The 17,575-nt window shown below is 44.7% G+C and overlaps 1 protein-coding gene across 1 annotated transcript in view; it reads left to right on the top strand.

Annotated features, from left to right (window-relative positions):
• YJU2 (YJU2 splicing factor homolog) overlaps window positions 1-17,347 on the top strand; it is a 17,586-nt gene extending 239 nt beyond the window's left edge. The window contains exons 2-8 of the mRNA XM_081941615.1: window positions 1,319-1,419; window positions 2,800-2,944; window positions 4,362-4,496; window positions 6,145-6,326; window positions 8,264-8,384; window positions 12,227-12,389; window positions 16,573-17,347. Coding sequence (XP_081797741.1) covers window positions 1,319-1,419; window positions 2,800-2,944; window positions 4,362-4,496; window positions 6,145-6,326; window positions 8,264-8,384; window positions 12,227-12,389; window positions 16,573-16,694 — 969 coding nt within the window. The 3' untranslated portion in view covers window positions 16,695-17,347. The remainder of the gene's footprint in view (window positions 1-1,318; window positions 1,420-2,799; window positions 2,945-4,361; window positions 4,497-6,144; window positions 6,327-8,263; window positions 8,385-12,226; window positions 12,390-16,572) is intronic.
• The last annotated feature ends 228 nt before the right edge of the window (window positions 17,348-17,575 follow it).

Genomic DNA, 17,575 nt, shown 5'->3' with positions numbered 1-17,575 from the left:
TCTGCAAGGGAGAACAGAGTGGATTCATCAGCTTATTTAATTAAGGATCAGCTGGGATCCACTGGGGTCTTGGGGCTGCCTAGGCTGTTGATATTAATAAATGATCAGTTATTTCTTTTTTGGTCTCTCTTTTGCATTTTTAAAAAATTACATTGAATCTTTATTGATTTAGCCTCTCGGCCACATCAAAGTGCAAAATTACAGAAGCAAATTATTACTAGAAATTGATAAAAGCCATTTAAAATGAAATTTGATAAAATACAATTGAAAGTGGAATTGGAATAAAATACAGTCTAAAATGAAGTTGGAATAGAATACAGTAATTTAAAATATAGATAAAATAAAATTATTTTATTTCGACGTCACCCCTGTAATTTACTCCAATCAGTCCCACATATGCCCACAAGATATTGAGGGGACTGAAAACTGAATCCTATGAGGAACAGTTAAAGAGGCTGAATGAAAATATCATCACAGCCTTTAAATATCTAAAGAATAGAGTGGAAATGAACTAGTTCACTTCAGAAGATGGGAACCAACCGAACCATTTTGTTTCAGTACTGTGCTATGTTAAATGTTATTTTCCGGTTCTGGCTGCACATAAGGTAAGTTGTTTTGATATGGGGATCCCAATGAGTCATTCTTTTGGTATATAGACCAAGGCACCTCTCTCACCCCCTCATACAAGCAACAGTCAAATAGGATGTGAGCCAGGTCTACCTCTGCCGTTCCGCAAATGCAGAGACGCTCATTGTGGGGTATAGAATGGAATCTCCCATATCTGGCCATTGTGTCAAGCTGTTCGAATCTCGCTCATGTAAATTAAAATTGAAAATTGGGAGTTAATATGTGTCTTTTGTTTTTTTAATTTCACTATTTTAATGTTTTTGTCTAGTTTTGTTTTGATTTTTTTTCCTTTTGGGGTTTGTGTTTTAATCTTTTGAATAAAATAAAATGGCAAGTAAAAATGACAAAAAGTAATTTCAATTATATTTTTTATTTTGGGGCGTTCTAGAAACTCTACCTTCTAGATTTTAATCCATCTAAGATTGATGTTAAGGCTATTGATATTAATAAAGGCTTAGTTATTTCTTTGTCTTCCGTCTCCTTTCAATTTTCTTTAATTGAAAATTGGGAGGCTAATATGTCTTTTGTTTTTTAATTCTCCTTTTTAATGTTTTTGTCTAGTTTTGACACTTTGATTTTTTTTCCTTTGGAGTTTGTATTTTCATCTTTTGAATAAAATAAAGTTAAAAGAAAAAAAAAGACCAAAAAAAAGTTATTTCAATTATATTTTTTTAATTTTTGGGCGTTCTAGAAATACTATCCTCCAGATTTCGATCCATCTAAGATCCCTAAGCTTAAACTTCCAAAGGACAGACAATATGTGGTCCGGCTTATGGCTCCCTTTAACATGCGGTAAGAGATGCTTAAATTCTTTTTCTCTTGGGAATATTCAATTTCTGAAATGAGTTCAATATGCGGCGATCCTATTTTCTTGGAAATAATAAAGGACAGACTTGGAAAATCTGCCAATACTGGAAAAAGGCCATAAGTATGAAAACATGTTAATTGTTTATGTTTATAACTTTGCTTTACAAAGGAACATTCAAGAGCAAAAGCAAGGAAATTATATACATATTCCAAGCTGGCTGGGGAATTCTGGGAGTTGAAGTCCACCCATCTTAAAGCTACCAAGGTTGCAAATGCTGCAATAAGAGAATATTGCAGATATCTGGGTCCCAGGGTTAAAGCTGCTGCCTGATAGGAAGTAAACATATTGGCACGGTTTGCACATGGTTTCCTAAGTCATGATACTTGAGCCCAACTATTCTTGAATCTGATTCTCAAAGCTCTGAGTAGATGTACATAATACATTGACTATCTGGCTTCTGTGCAAAATCAGCCATTGGTGTTACTTCATATTTTTGAATCAATGTGTAAATCATGATTGACTTATCCATGGGGGCATGGCATGCAGACACATGTGGCTGGTTCAGCTTTTCTTTTAGCATTCTGTCTACATGTCTATGGAGTTTCTCAGTCATCCAGGTCATGGTTCTCCCAAAGGTGCTTTTTCATCTATCTCCAACCTCCAGTCCTTTCAACAGTTCCAAGAAGGCTCCACACCCATTTGCATCACTCAGGTGATCCTGAGGACGGAGATAAACCTCCAGGTGGCCTCAACGACTCTCTAAAAAGAATGCAAATGACCATTCAGTCAGGACTCAGGCCCAATGATTCCTCCCATGGACATCTAGCTTTGGTATGTCCCAGCTGTGACTCCTCCCACACCCCACTTCGGAGACTGTCAGTTGGTCTTACCTGAACTACATGTCTCGAAGGTAGCGTGGGAGGAGTCACTTCCCACCCGTTAGGTGCGCTCTGCGCCTAGGGGCCTCTGTAGTTAGTTCTGGTCAGTCAGTTGGACCGGAAACGGAGGTGTGTGTGGGTGTCCTGTTCCCTTTTGGGATTTTCTGACGGGCAAAGTCAATGGGGAAGCCAGATCCCCTTAACAACCATATGACTAGCTTAATGAACGTGGCGATTCACTTAGCAACTGTGTGGGAAGGAAGTAAAATGGGGCAAAACTCACTTCACAGCTGTCTTTATTTAGCAACATGCAGTTTGGGCTCAGTCGTGAGTCATAAGTCAAGGACTTACCTACCAGCCATAGTAAATCAACTGAGCCCGCAAGCCGAGTTGTAGCCTAAACCTCCCTGGGGAAGGGTGAAAGAAGTCTGTAAGCAGACGAAAGATGAGAAGTTACATTTCTCGAAGGTGTTTTCAATCTCGTAGGTGCAAGACGTGCGGCGAGTACATTTACAAGGGCAAAAAATTTAACGCCCGGAAAGAGACGGTCCAGAATGAATCTTATTTGGGGCTTCCCATCTTTCGGTTTTACATCAAATGCACACGCTGCCTGGCGGAAATCACCTTCAAGGTAACACTTCTTTTTCTCTTCCAATCTAGAACACAGAATAATAGAGTCGAAAGGGACCTTGGAGGTCTTCTAGCCCTGTGCAGAGCCCTTTCTGGGCACGTGAGCCATTGGCCCAGCTCAGCTCCACCCGCATGCATGTATGCCTCCCACTGGCCAGCTGATTTTCGGGTTTCATGCCGTGCGTGTATGGGATGTGGGACACATGTGGGAGATGTGTGCACATGCATGGGGGCGGGGGGATAGGGTCACACACATGTGCAAGGGAAGCGTGGAGGGTGCGGCGCCCCTCTGCGGTATGTTTTTGGTCCCAGGAGGCTGCAGGGAGGCCTGCTAGGGCCAGGTACGGGTATAGGTGGTGCCTTGCTCAATAGTAGTAACTGTGAAAGGGATCTTGGAGTCCTAGTGGGCAACCATTTAAATAGGAGCCAGCCGTGTGCAGCAGCTGCTCAAAAAGCCAACACAGTTCTAGGCTGCATCAACAGAGGGATAGAATCAAGATCACGAGAAGGGTTAATACCACTTTATAAGGCCTTGGTAAGGCCACACTTGGAATATTTGCATTCAGTTTTGGTCACCACGATGTAGAAAAGGCATGGAGACTCTAGAAAGAGTGCAGAGAAGAGCAACAAAGATGATTAGGGGACTGGAGGCTAAAACATATGAAGAACGGTTGCAGGAACTGGGTATGTCTAGTTTAATAGAAAGAAGGACTGGGGGAAACATGATAGCAGTGTTCCAATATCTCAGGGGCTGCCCCAAAGAAGAGGGAGTCAAGCTATTCTCCAAGGCACCTGAGGGTAGAACAAGAAGCAATGGATGGAAACTAATCAAGGAGAGAAGCAACTTAGAACTGAGGAGGAATTTCCAGACAGTGAGAACAATTAATCAGTGGAACAGAAGTTGCCTCCAGAAGTTGTGAATGCCCCAACACTGGAAGTCTTTAAGAAGATGTTAGAGAGCCATTTGTCTGAAGATATAGGGTTTCCTGCCTAGGCAGGGGGTTGGACTAGAAGACCTCCAAGGTCCCTTCCAACTCTGCTATTGTATTGTATTGTAAAATGGCTCACGCCGGGGATCGCGCACATGTGTGAGCATTTTCAGTATGCAACGCTATAAAGATTAGCTATCCCTGCTGTAGAACCTGACGTGCTCTTAATTCCATCCCTTTATTAATGCAGCCTAGTTGTGTCCTATCCCCTGTAACCTTCTGTTGTCTCCAAAATCAGGGCAGCTGCCTGCCTTTCTGTGCACAGCACCTAGGAATATATTTTTGCAGGATTGTTTGTTGCTATCAAGGTGTAAACTCTAACCGAACTCGACCAGTTCCTTAGAGCAGCAGATCGTCCTTGGCTCAGCCCTTCCAGTTGCAGGTCAGAGAACGAAACCCCTTCTCTCTTTTGTCGTCTTCTCTCTCCAGACAGATCCCGAAAACACGGATTATGCCATGGAGCACGGAGCCACCCGAAACTTCCAGGCCGAGAAACTGCTGGAGGAAGAAGAAAAACGCTTGCAGAAGGAAAGAGAAGACGAGGAGCTGAATAATCCCATGAAGGTGGTTTAATCAATCCGTTGCCGGGAAAGGAGAAATTATTCTTCCTTTTTCTAAATAGACTGTGGGAGAGCAGGAACTCAACACTTGGGAGAACTGAATTTCTTTGCTTGGTTGTGTTCATATATTCCTGTATATGCAATATATTACAGAAGTGGGTACACCCCTTCACGTTTTCTAAATAGTATATCTTTTCATGTGACAACACTGAAGAAATGACACTTGGCTACAATGTAAAGTAGTGAGGATACAGCTTGTATAACAGTGTAAATGTGCTGTCCCCTCAAAATAACACAACACACAGCCATCAATGTCTAAACTGCTGGCAAGATATACTTAAATATTTGCAAAAAGTGAGGGGGTGTACTCACTTCTGTGATATATTCCTCGACTTATGACCGGTTGCTTAGTGATCATTCGAAGTTAAGGCAGTCAGAGGGACTCACAAACTTTCTGCAGTCATATGGCCAAATTTTGGGTACTCGGCGACTCTTTGTTTATTTCCTGCCTTTATAGATTTTTATAAATAACTCGAGACAGTGGACATAGCCAGTACACCTCCCTCCTCCTATTTTCCCCATGACACCAACTGCGTGAGGTGGGTTGAACTGAAAGAGTAGCCCAAAGTCACCCCGCCAGCTTTTATGCCTGAGGCAGGACTAGAACTCCCCGTCTCCTGGTGATTGACCTAAAGTCACCCAGATAGCTTTCCTGCCTAAAGTAAGACTAGAACTCACAATCTTCTGGTGATTGGCTCAGAATCACCCGGATTGCTTTGATGCCTAAGGCAGGACTAGAACTCCCCATCTCCTGGTGATTGGCCCAATCAGCCCAGCCAGCTTTACTGTCTTAAGAGAAGACTAGAATTCACCATCTCCTAGTGATTGGCCCAGAGTTACCCAGCTGGTTTTCATTTGTAAGGCAGGACCAGAACTAACCGTCTCCTGGTGATTGGTGCAGTCTCCCAGCCATCTTTCATGGCTAAGGTGGAACTAGAATTCCCTGTCTGGTGGGCAATTCCCTGCCTGTTTGGGCCCGGTGTTTGGCCCAAAATCACCCAGCTGCTTTTCATGCCTAAGTTGCGTCTAGAACTCATCATCTCCTGGTGATTGGCTCAGAATCATCCAGTTGGCTTTGATGCCTAAGGCAGGACTAGAACTCCCCGTCTCCTGGTGATTGGCCCAGTCAGCCCAGCCAGCTTTACTGTCTAAGTGAAGACTAGAATTCACCATCTCCTAGTGATTGGCCCAAAGTTACCCAGCTGGTTTTCATGTGTAAGGCAGGGCCAGAACTAACCGTCTCCTGGTGATTGTTGCAGTCTCCCAGCCATCTTTCATGGCTAAGGTGGAACTAGAATTCCCTGTCTCCTGGTGATTGGCCACTACTGAGCCTCATTTTCCCTCCTGTAAGAGCCAGACCAGAAGAAAAGAGGAAAATAAACATTGAAATGTCCCACTTTGCTTTTTCGTCTCTTGTTCTCATCCCAAAGCAGCTTTTCCAAAAGGCATCTAGATCTTCTTGCGGGTTTTTTTTTCCTTTGAAAACATTTATTTCTCATCCAAGAACCTTCCTCAGTTCTAACTATCAGTTCTAATTAACTATCCTCCGAATCCTAAAACATTTCTGTTTTTTTTTCTTTAATTTTTCCCAGGTTTTGGAGAACAGAACCAAGGATTCCAAACTAGAGATGGAAGTTTTGGAAAACCTGCAGGAGCTGAAAGATCTCAACCAACGCCAGGCCAACGTGGACTTTGAATCCATGTTGCATCAGTACAAAGAGTTTGAGGAACAGCAAAAACAGCGGGAACTGGAGGAAGACGAACAGGAAATGAAGTGAGCCTCAGGAATCTTGTCCTGGGATCTGCTCTTGCCATTTGTTTTTTTTTGTTGGGATCCCTTGATATGTCCTCTGGGAGTATCTCCCGCTAATATCCCCCAGCAACTAGTGCTAGTTGGACTTCTGCTGTCCCCAATCTAGAGGGAATACAGAGGCTTCACAGTTGATGACCCTTGATAGATACGTTCTCCATGAGTTTCTCCGGTGCGCCTGGAAGCCCCTGAGGTTGTGGGTCATCACCATGTTTTGTGGCCATGGATTCTTCAGGTCCATAATGACGTGTGAAGAAGTCTTTTACAGAAAAAATTTTTTTTGGGAAGTCCTTGTGCTTTTTGGTTGCTTGCTTGCAGACTAGCTTGCTTGCTAATTCATGACCCAACTAGATAACATCATCAATGCTAGTAGAGATTGGGATTTGGTCTCAATTTATATTTATATTCTAATGGCTTGCCCTGTCGGTGTTAGTGGGCGGAGCCATTTCTGAAGACACGCAAGGTGTTGCCCTGTCAGCTCCAGTGCGTATGCGTGCACTGGCCAGCTAATTTTTGGCCTTTTTTCACCCTCCGGAGGCTTCCCTGAAGCCTCCAGAGGGCAAAAAACCACCCAATGCGCAAACCGGAAGTTCAGGAACGGACTGAGGCCTCCGGAGGGAGAAAAACCTCCCAACGGGCAACCTGGAAGTCCGTTCCCAAACTTCCAGTTTGCACATTGGGCCGTTTTTCGGCCACCCCAGGCTCCTAGAAAGCCTCTGAAACCTGGGGAGGCTGAAAAATGGCCCAACACGCAAACTGGAAGTCGGAAAATGGGCCGTTTCTGGACGGGGGGGGGGGGGGGGGACAGGGGAGGCTGTTTTCGTCCTCCCCAGGCTCCAAGAAAGCTGTGCACGCATGCACAGGGCAGTGTGTGTGTGATGCGCGTATGCGCAGTGGGCATGCTGCTGGGGGGGGGGCGTTAAACTATGGGGGTGGACACGCGAGCGCATGCGTTTGTTTTTGGCGCCCAAGGCAAAAAAGGTTCGCCATCAAGAGTTTTTTCAAGAGGCAGCTGGACTTCCTTGTTTTTTTCTCTTGAAGATGTTTCACTTCTCATTTAAGAAGCTTCTTAGGCTCTGACTGGATGGTGGGGAAATGGAAGGATTTATTCTCCTTGCAGACAGCTGGTCATTTGCATCCTTTGAGAGAGTCCTTGAGGCCACTTGGAGGTTTGTCTGTGTCCTCGGGGTCACCTGAGTGGTTCAAATGGGTGTGGAGCCTTCTTGGAACTGCTGAAAGGACTGTGTTGTAGACTGGAGGTAGATGATGTTGTATCCCTCCCCCTCTGTTGAGAGTGGGCTGTTCAGTTTTGACAAAGATGTCCTCTTTGACCTCCCTTTCAAATCAGCTTTCCTCTCTGTCCAAAATGTGGACTCTGCTGCCTTCCAAAGAATGGCCTTTGTCTTTGAAATGCAGATGGACCTCTGAATCTTCTCCTGATGGGTTTGTTCTCCTATGTTGTGCCATGGGTTTGCGAAGTGGCTGTTTTGTTTCCCCAACATACAGGTCTGTCCTTTCAGCAGTTCCACGAAGGCTCCACACCCATTTGCACCACTCAGGTGACCCTGAGGACACAGAGAAACTTCCAAGGGGCCTCAACGACCCTCTAAATGGATGCAAATGACCATTTGTCTGCAAGGAATATAAATCTGTCCATTTCCCCCACCCTTCAGTCAGAGTTGAAGAAGCTTCTTGGATGAGAAGTGAAGCATCTTCGAAGAAAAACCAGAAAGTCCAGTGGCCTCTTGAAAAAAAAAAAGCAACTTTGGGACTTCCTTAATTGGGATTTTGTTACCTAGCATGTGATGACTGTACCTCTGTCTTTGACCCCCCACCCCACGCTTTCTTCCCCGTCGGTTGCCGACCCCCGTATCTCTTCCCCCTGCTTCTTTCTTACCCAGATCCATGCTGGAGCAAGCCCAAAGCCGGAAACTGCTGGAAGACTCCGATTCAGGAGAAGACCTCCCTCCAGCTCAGCCAAAACCACGTGCAAAAGGGAAACCCACTGACATCCTGCAACAGGTATGCAAAGAGTCCTTTGAGGATTTCCCCCAAGAGATTGGCTGACGTCATGGAGAAGGATTGTCCCTTCCTGCCTTGAGCAGGGAGGCAGGACTGGGCGCTCCCCGAAGTACCTTCTGTAAGTTGTCCTTGACTTAAAAACCCTTTGTTTAGTGACCGAAGTTACAATAGCTCTGAAAAAGGTGGTTTATGACCATTTAACAGAGGGAAAGAATCAAGATGACGTGAAGTGTTAATACCACTTTATAATGCCTTGGTAAGGCCACACTTGGAATACGGCATTCAGTCTTGGTCGCCATGATGTAGAAAAGATGTGGAGACTCTAGAAAGAGTGCAGAGAAGAGCAACAAAGAGGATTAGGGGACTGGAGAGTAAAACATATGAAGAACGGTTGCAGGAACTGGGAATGTCTAGTTTAATAGGAAGAAGGACTAGGGGAGACAGGATAGCAGTCTTCCAATATCTCAGGGGTTGCCACAAAGAAGAGGGAGTTAAACTATTCTCCAAGGCACCTGAGGGTAGAACAAGAAGCAATGGGTGGAAACTAATCAAGGAAGGAGAGGGAAAGAAGAAAGGGAAAAGGAGAGGAAGAAATGGACGGGAAGTAAGAGTAGAAGAGAGGATAGGGAAGGAGTGGGGAAGAGGAAGGGGAAGTAGAGAATGGAAAGGAGAAGAGGAAAGAAGAAAGGAGAGAAGGAGAGAAGAAGGGAGGGAAGGAGAAAAGGAGGAGGAGGGTTGTTATAAAATAAGATGAATGGAAGGGATGGAAGAAAAGCAACCTCGGTTATATTTTTAACCTTAGGAGGAGGAAAAGCTGTTATAAATGTTAAAAGATAAAACATATTATTAATGAGAGTTATGAGATTGTATATTTGTGAATGTATGTATGAGAAATAAAAATAAAATTATTTTTTTTTAAAAAAGAAACTAGTTAAGGAGAAAAGCAACTTAGAACTGAGGAGAAATTTCCTGACAGTTAGAACAATTAATCAGTGGAACAACTTGCCACCAGAAGTTGGAAATGCTCCAACACTGGAAGTTTTTAAAAAGATGTTGGATAGCCATTTGTCTGAAGTGGTGTAGGGTTTCCTGCCTACGCAGGAGGTTGGACTAGAAGACCTCCAAGGTCCCTTCCAACTCCATTATTCTATTCTGTTCTCTTCTGGTTTTCACACAACCATTGCAGCAACCCCAGGGTCCCATGATCAAAATCAAGATGCTTGGCAACTTGCGTGTGTTTACGACAGTTGCAGCTCACGTGATCCCCTTTTGCGACCTCCTGACAAGCAAAGATAATGGAGGAAAGCCAGATTCACTTAACCGCCATGTCAGTAATTTAACAACAGACCGCGAAGTGCCCGTGTGTGGGGTCTCCAACAAGGCTTTGAGCTCATAAGCACATAGCGCTTATAAGAGGCATCCTGAATAACGGGAAGCGAGCTTCCTATCATCTCGGCTGCCCTTAGAAAGTCTGGACTTTCTATCTGAGGCTACCGCGAAACTAAACAAGGAGGCAGTTTGTTAAAACACATTTCAAGAACGGTTGCAGGAATTGGGCATGGCCAGACTAGAGAAAAGAAGGACCAGGGGGGGTGACATGATAGCAATAGTCCAATATTTGCAGGGACGCCCAAAAGAGGAAGGGGGGGGGGGTCTAATTGTTCTTCAAAGCACCAGAAGGCAGGGCAAGAAATAACGGATGGAAACTCCTCAAGGAGAGAAGCAACCTGGAATCGAGAAATTTCCTAAGTGTGAGAATAATTAACCAATGGAACAGCTTTGCCTTCAGGCGTTGTAGGTCAGGGGTGTCCAAACTTGGGAACTTTAAGACTTGTGGACTTCAACTCCCAGAATTCCCCAGCCAGCCATGCTGGCTGGGGAATTCTGGGAGTTGAAGTCCACAAGTCTTAAAGTTCCCAAGTTTGGACACCCCTGTTGTAGCTGTTCCATTGCTGGAGGGTTGGTTTTTTTTTTGAAGAATTGTTTTTATTTTTCTATTCTCTTACATACCATTTTAAGTATACATTCACATCATTGTTATTCTTCTTTACATTTATCATTCTTACATATTTATTATTTCCTTTAAAAGGTTGTAGTATATAGTTTGGGTTGCTTTATTTACCATCCCTTCCGCCTGTTGTAACAACACCTTATTTTCCCTTTCTTTTCCCCCTCCCTCCCTTCTCTACTTACAATACAATACAATACAATACAATACAATACAATACAATACAATACAATACAATACAATACAATACAATACAATACAATAGCAGACTTGGAAGGGACCTTGAAGGTCTTCTAGTCCAACCCCCTGCTGAAGCAGGAGAACCTATACCATTTCAGACAAATAGCTATCCAACATCTTCTTAAAGACTTCCAGTGTTGGGGCATTTACAACTTTGTTCCACTGATTAATTGTTCCCACTGTCAGGAAGTTTCTCCTCAGTTCTAAGTTGCTTCTCTCCTTGATTAGTTTCCACCCATTGCTTCTTGTTCTGCCCTCGGGTGCCTTGGAGAATAGTTTGACTCCCTCTTCTTTGTGGCAACCCCTGAGATATTGGAAGACTGCTATCATGTCTCCCCTAGTCCTTCTTTTCATTAAACTAGACATACCCAGTTCCTGCAACCGTTCTTCATATGTTTTAGTCTCCAGTCCCCTAATCATCTTTTTTGCTCTTCTCTGCACTCTTTCTAGAGTCTCCACATCTTTTCTACATCGTGGCGACCAAAACTGGATGCCGTATTCCAAGTGTGGCCTTACCAAGGCATTATAAAGTGGTATTAACCCTTCACGTGATCTTGATTTTATCCCTCTGTTGATGCACACTTTATACTTCCTTCCTTCCTCCTCTCCTCTCCTCTCTTTTTCCCTTCCTTCCTCCCTTACCTTTCTCCTCTTCCTCTTCCCCTTCCTACCCTCTCTCCTTCTCTTCCTCTCCCTTCCATCCTCCTCTTCTTTCTTCTTTCCCCCATCTTCCTTTCCTTCTCTCCTCCTCTCTCTTTTTCTTTTTCTATTGCTGTAGGTGTCTCTTTCAGATCTCAGCTTATGTTTCCTTGGGATGGTATTTCCGCAAACCCAAATATAATCTGATATCATTTCTTATTTCCTTACCTTCGCTCATCTATCCTAACTATGATTCCCATTGCTGGAGGTTTTTTTAAGGAGCGTCTAGATAGCACTTATCTGAAATGGTATACATCCATGATGGCAAACCTATGTCACACATGCCAGAAGTGGCATGCAGAGCCATCTCTCTGGCCAGGCGAGCCGTTGCTCATTGCTCTTCCGTGTTCTGGCGCGCTGGACAGCTGGTCTTCACACACATGGGAGTGCTGGAAACTGGAAGAGCAGCCTCCCGGCACACGCATGTGCATGCCAAGAAGGTGATCTTATGGTTACTGGCGTTTTCATGCACACTAGCCAGCTGTTCTTCGCATGTGCATGCATGCCATAAATCAGAAGATCCAGTGGCCATTGTGCATGAACGTGTCAGAAACCAGAAGATCATCTTGAATCTTCCGGTTTCTGGCACTCAACGCGGGCTCCTGTTTCGACATTCGGGGCTGAAAAGGTTCGCCAGCACTGGTATAGGTCCTTCTGCTTGAGCAGGGGGCTGGACTAGAGGACCTCCGAGGTTCCTTTCCAGCTCTATTCTGATTGATTGAATTGAAAAAAATCATGTGCTTTCAGTGGACATTGAGACCTTCTACACACAAACCAGGAATTACAATCCTACATTGTTTGGTGTCGCGGCCGCTGTATGCAGCTGGGATGGTGTCCACTTTGAGCACAGCTGCCTTTAGTGTAACCTTCAGTGTGTCGCTTCCTTCCTTTGCAGGATTCAGAGCCACAAGCTAAAAAGCCAAAGCTGGAAAGCTGGGAACGGAGTGTGGGAAAACTCTCAGTGAAGACACAACTGTCGGGATTGGTGACCGCCAAGAAGAAGCCCCTTTCCAGGCTGGCCAATGGATCGGGAAGTCAAGAGGCAGCATCAAAACCAGGTGAGGAGAACTAGGCAGCTCCAGGGGAGAAAGAGAGACAAGGGACCTGCGGGAGAAAGGATGGAGACGAACACTTTTTTAAAAAGTGGTTATGTTATATTGGGTTGGGTTGGGTTGGGTTGGGTAGGGTCAGTTGGATTGGGTTGGGTTGAGTTGGGTTAGGTTAGGTTAGGTTGAGTTTGATGGGTTGGGCTGGGTAGGGTGAGTTGGGTTGGGTAGGGTCAGTTGGGTTGGGTTGGGTTGGGTTAGGTTAGGTTGAGTTTGATGGGTTGGGCTGGGTAGGGTGAGTTGGCTTAGGTAGGGTCAGTTGGCTTGGGTTGGGTTGAGTTGGGTTAGGTTGAGTTTGGTGGGTTGCATTGGGTAGGGTGAGTTGGGTTGTGTTGAGTTGGGTTATGTTGGGTTTGGTGGGTTGGGTAGGATCAGTTGGGTTGTGTTGAGTTGGGTTATGTTGAGTTTGATGGGTTGTGTTGGGTAGGGTCAGTTGGGTTGAGTTTGGTGGGTTGGGTTGGGTAGGGTGAGTTGGGTTGGGTTGAGTTGAGTTGAATAAATGTAGTCCTCGACTTACAATCACAACTGAACCCAAAATGTCTGCCGCTCAGTGAAACATTTGCTAAGTGAGTTTCACCACGTTCTACAAGTTTCCTTGCCACAGTTGTTATAAGCGAAGCACGGCAGTTGTCACAAGGTTGTTAAGTGAATCTGGCTTCCCCATCGACTATGCTCGTCCGAAGGGGATTCCCATGATCCTGCAACCATCATAACTGAGTCAGTTGCCCAGCATCTGAATTTTGATCATACGTGACCATTGGGATACTGCAACGGTCATAAGTGCGAACAAAGGTCATAAGTCACTTTTTCCAGCCCCATTCTAACTTTGAACAGTCACTAAATGAACTATTGTAAGTCAAGAAATACCTATATTTTATTTGGCCAAATGTGATTAGACACCCAAAGAATTTATATGCGGTAGAGAAGCTCTCCGTGTTCCTTAACAGAAAGTCATGCTAGCTTTATTTATTGGATTTTATTACAGGATTTTATTTATTCAAATTGACTGCAGGTAGTCCTCGACTTACATTCATTTAGTGACCATTCAAAGTTACGACAGCACTGAAAAAGGTGATTTTTCACATTTGCAGCATCCCCACAGTTAAGTGATCAAAATTCAATCGCTTGGTAACTGACTCGCATTTATGACGGTTGCAGTGTCCTGGGGTCACGGGATCCCCTTTTGCGACCTTCTGACAAGCAAAGGGGCAGCCAAACTCATGTAACAACTGCATTACTAACTCTGCAACTGCAGGGATTCCCTCAAGAACCATGACAAGAAAGGTCTTAAAATGGGGCAAAACCCAGTTAACAAGTATCTTGCTTAGCAACAAACATTTTGGGCTCAGTTGTGGCTGTGAGTCGAGGACTCTCTGCATAGCTGCCCAATTCATTCATATCCACGCAGACACACACACACACACACACACACACACACACACACACAGACACCTGATAGACGATAGTGCTCTCTGGTGGTGCTTGTGGTTTTGTGGCAGACATTTCACGACCCAACTAGGTAACAGCATCAAGTGCTAGAAGGAAGTGTCGCGTTTTCTCTTTGTTTATATATACCGGTTTGCACGATCAACTCTTTCTTGCAGCAATGGTCGTAAGGATAAGGACCGGTTGTAAGCCATTTTTTTCAGGACTAAAGTAACTTCACTAAGTGAATAGTTGTGCGCCGAGGACTTCCTGTATATGGTGTGAACTGCTCTAGTGCCAACAGAGGGCAGCACGCAGCTGTTTAGTGTAAATTTGTACGCTCATTGGGATTACAGGAAAAAGTACCAGGATATTCCTGAACTCGTAAGCTTGATTATTGCCAATATGACAGTGTGGACGTGCCTTGTAATCCAACAGGAATTCAGCTGCGGTCTGGAGTCCATTTCCCATTTTTTCTGTGCTCCAGATGATCTGTTATCAAGGCCTTTTGGCCATCTCTGCCTCTGTTGAATTTTTAGCCTTGAAATATTTCTGAAATGAAAGAGGGAGGACGAGGATCAGTTGCAGATCAGTGCTTCTTACCCTTGGCAACTTTTAAGTTGGGGGGACTTCAACTCCCAGAATTCCCCAGCCAGCCAGCCAGCATGATTGATTGATTGACTGACAGATACAGGCACAATAAAGAGATAAATTGATGTATAGATGACAGAGAGAGATGGGTAGATGAATAGATCGACATAGAGATAGATGATAGATTGATTCGCTAAATAGATGGACAGGTGATAGATAAAAGATGGATAGATAGATGGCTAGACGATAGAGACAAACAATAGATAAAGAGATGGATAGATGGATGGATGGGTAGATAGATGATAGAGACAAACAATAGATAAAGAGATGGATGGATGGGTAGATACATGATAGAGAGAGACAAACAATAGATAAAGAGATGGATAGATGGATGGGTAAATAGATGATAGAGACAGACAAACAATAGATAAAGAGATGGATGCATGGGTAGATAGATGATAGAGAGAGACAAACAATAGATAAAGAGATGGATAGATGGATGGGTAAATAGATGATAGAGAGAGACAAACAATAGATAAAGAGATGGATAGATGGATGGATGGGTAAATAGATGATAGAGAAAGACAAACAATAGATAAAGAGATGGATAGATGGATGGGTAAATAGATGATAGAGAGAGACAAACAATAGATAAAGAGATGGATAGATGGATGGATGGGTAAATAGATGATAGAGAAAGACAAACAATAGATAAAGAGATGGATAGATGGATGAGTAAATAGATGATAGAGACAGACAAACAATAGATAAAGAGATGGATAGATGGATGGGTAAATAGTTGATAGAGACAGACAAACAATAGATAAAGAGATGGATAGATGGATGGGTGGGTAAATAGTTGATAGAGACAGACAAACAATAGATAAAGAGATGGATAGATAGATGGATGGGTAGATAGTAGTAATGAGATGGAGAGGTGCCTAGATAGATAGTAAATAATAGATAAATGATAGTGTGTTTTCCCGAAAATAAGACTGGGTCTTATATTAATTTTTGCTCCAAAAGATGCATTAGGCCTTATTTTCTGGTTAGGTCTTATTTTTAGGGAAATACTGTTCTAAATGCATCCATCTGGCTGACAATCTTAACTGGGGCTTATTTTGGGTGGGCGGGCAGGGCTTATATTACGAGCATCCTTAAAAAAACCATGACAGACAGACAGTAGAGAAAAAGAAGGATAGATGGCTAGAGAGAGATGGAGGGATGGACAGTAGACAGATAGTAGAGAAAGAGATGGCTAGATAGATAGATAGATGGATGGATGGATAGATAGAGATAGATAGACAGACAGACAGATCAGAAAGGATGCTTGTGAAACTCTGCAGAGGCAAAAACAGAAAGAGATTCCCTTTATGTGGCCACTTCCCGCGAATAAAGAGACAATTAGAAGATCAAAAGCATCCAGGAGCCATCTTCTTAATCTTCTCCCTGATTCAGATGGCAATTGAACTTCACGTTTTCTTGCCAAGACTCTGGCTAACTTGATTAGAATTTAACTAACCTCGTTTTAAAACCGGTCGCTTGATGACCTTTCAAAGTTAAGATGGGCCCCCGAAAGGGTGCTTACGACCCAGTTCCAATGTCTGACCCGCTACCACTACAGTCACGTGACTGCATTTTTACGATGTTTCAACCGACAACTGGCATTTATTTTGTGGGGTCTTGTGGCAAAACGCCTCAGGGAGAACGGTGGGTTTATTTATATGACTGCCGCCAGAAAAAGTCATCAACTTTGAAACGTCGTTAAGCGAATGGTTTTAAATCAAGGACGACTTTTAGCTAAATCAGGTCAGTTACTTGCGTGATTCACTTTACAATCACCGAGACTTAGTGTCATAAGTCGAGCGCCACTTGTATTGGGTTAGTGTTTAAAGGGGCTTGGTTGGAATTGTAATGCCAAAAACTCCGGTGAAGGGGTATGACCATCTCTCTCTACCCTTCGCCCAGCCCAAGTGGGAAGGGACTGAGCTTCTGTCTTTCCCAAGGGTCGAGGCACATGCGCTTGGTAGTCCAGGATTTGGGAAGTCTGAGTTGGGAAGGGTTGGTGAAATTCCTTTGTGCCTTTCTGCTCCTGTTGAATTGTCACTTCTTTGTCTAGGAGGCGGAGAGCAGCAGAGTCTTGGCGCTTCTACAGCGACCACGTGCAGCTCAAACACGGGGGTCTTTTCCCTCGGCCTCCTGGGGGCGTACTCCGACAGCGATGACAGTAAAAGCGATTGAATCATTGAATGAACAAAAAGACTTGTACGGTTGCAAGAAGACCTTCTCCATCCCCCCCACCTCTGAGGAGAGAAACTTTTTTATTCCGTGGAAATACCAGCTGAAATCTGGGATGTCCTACTGGATAAGACCGCCACCCATCACTTTTCCCGCCAGGCACGAAGAGGAAAGAACATTATTTTGGGTTTTTTCCCCCCAAGGTGAAGTTGGTTGAGAGAGAATGGTGTCCTTTCTCAAGTATTTTTTGGCGGCCCGGCTGGGGTGGACAGAGGGAAACGGGGCCAGATGAGTGGCGGGCCAGCTTGCATGCGCGCACAGGCAGCTCGACTCGCTTTGAGTGGCGGGTTTGTGCCCAAACACATCCGTATGCAGCTCAACTGCAAATTATGCCTGCGCGTCCAGCCTGCCACTCCCATGGCCCAGTTCCAGAAAGGCCACGGCCCAGTAGTGGGCTGCATCTTGGGGTGTTCGGGACCCCTGGCTTAATGACCTCTTGAAGGACGACAGGACCAAACCATCTGATGTTCTCAGTTCAGTGATGGCGAACCTATGGCACGCGAGCCATTTCTCAGGGCACGTGAGGCGCTGCCCTGTCAGCTGGCCAGCGCGCATGTGCGCGCTGGCCAACTGAGTTCACCTTTTTAAAAGCTATTTTTCGCCTTGCCCAGGCTCCAGAGGCTTTATAGGAACCCCAGGAGGGCAAAAAGAGCCTCCCCTGCCCCCCGGAGGCTTCAGGGACCGTCTGGAGGCTTCCCTGACGCCTTCGAAGCACTTAAAATCACCCTCCGAGCAAGTGACTTCCGGGTTGCTCGGAGGGTTGTTTTAAGCGTTCCGAAGGCTTCGGGGAAGCCTCCGGACGGTCCCTGAAGCCTCCGGAGGGC

This window comes from Natrix helvetica, assembly GCF_964273705.1.
Source record: "Natrix helvetica genome assembly, chromosome: 1".
Classification (NCBI taxonomy): Eukaryota; Metazoa; Chordata; class Lepidosauria; order Squamata; family Natricidae; genus Natrix; species Natrix helvetica.
This window is presented reverse-complemented; position numbering and strand designations above follow the sequence as displayed.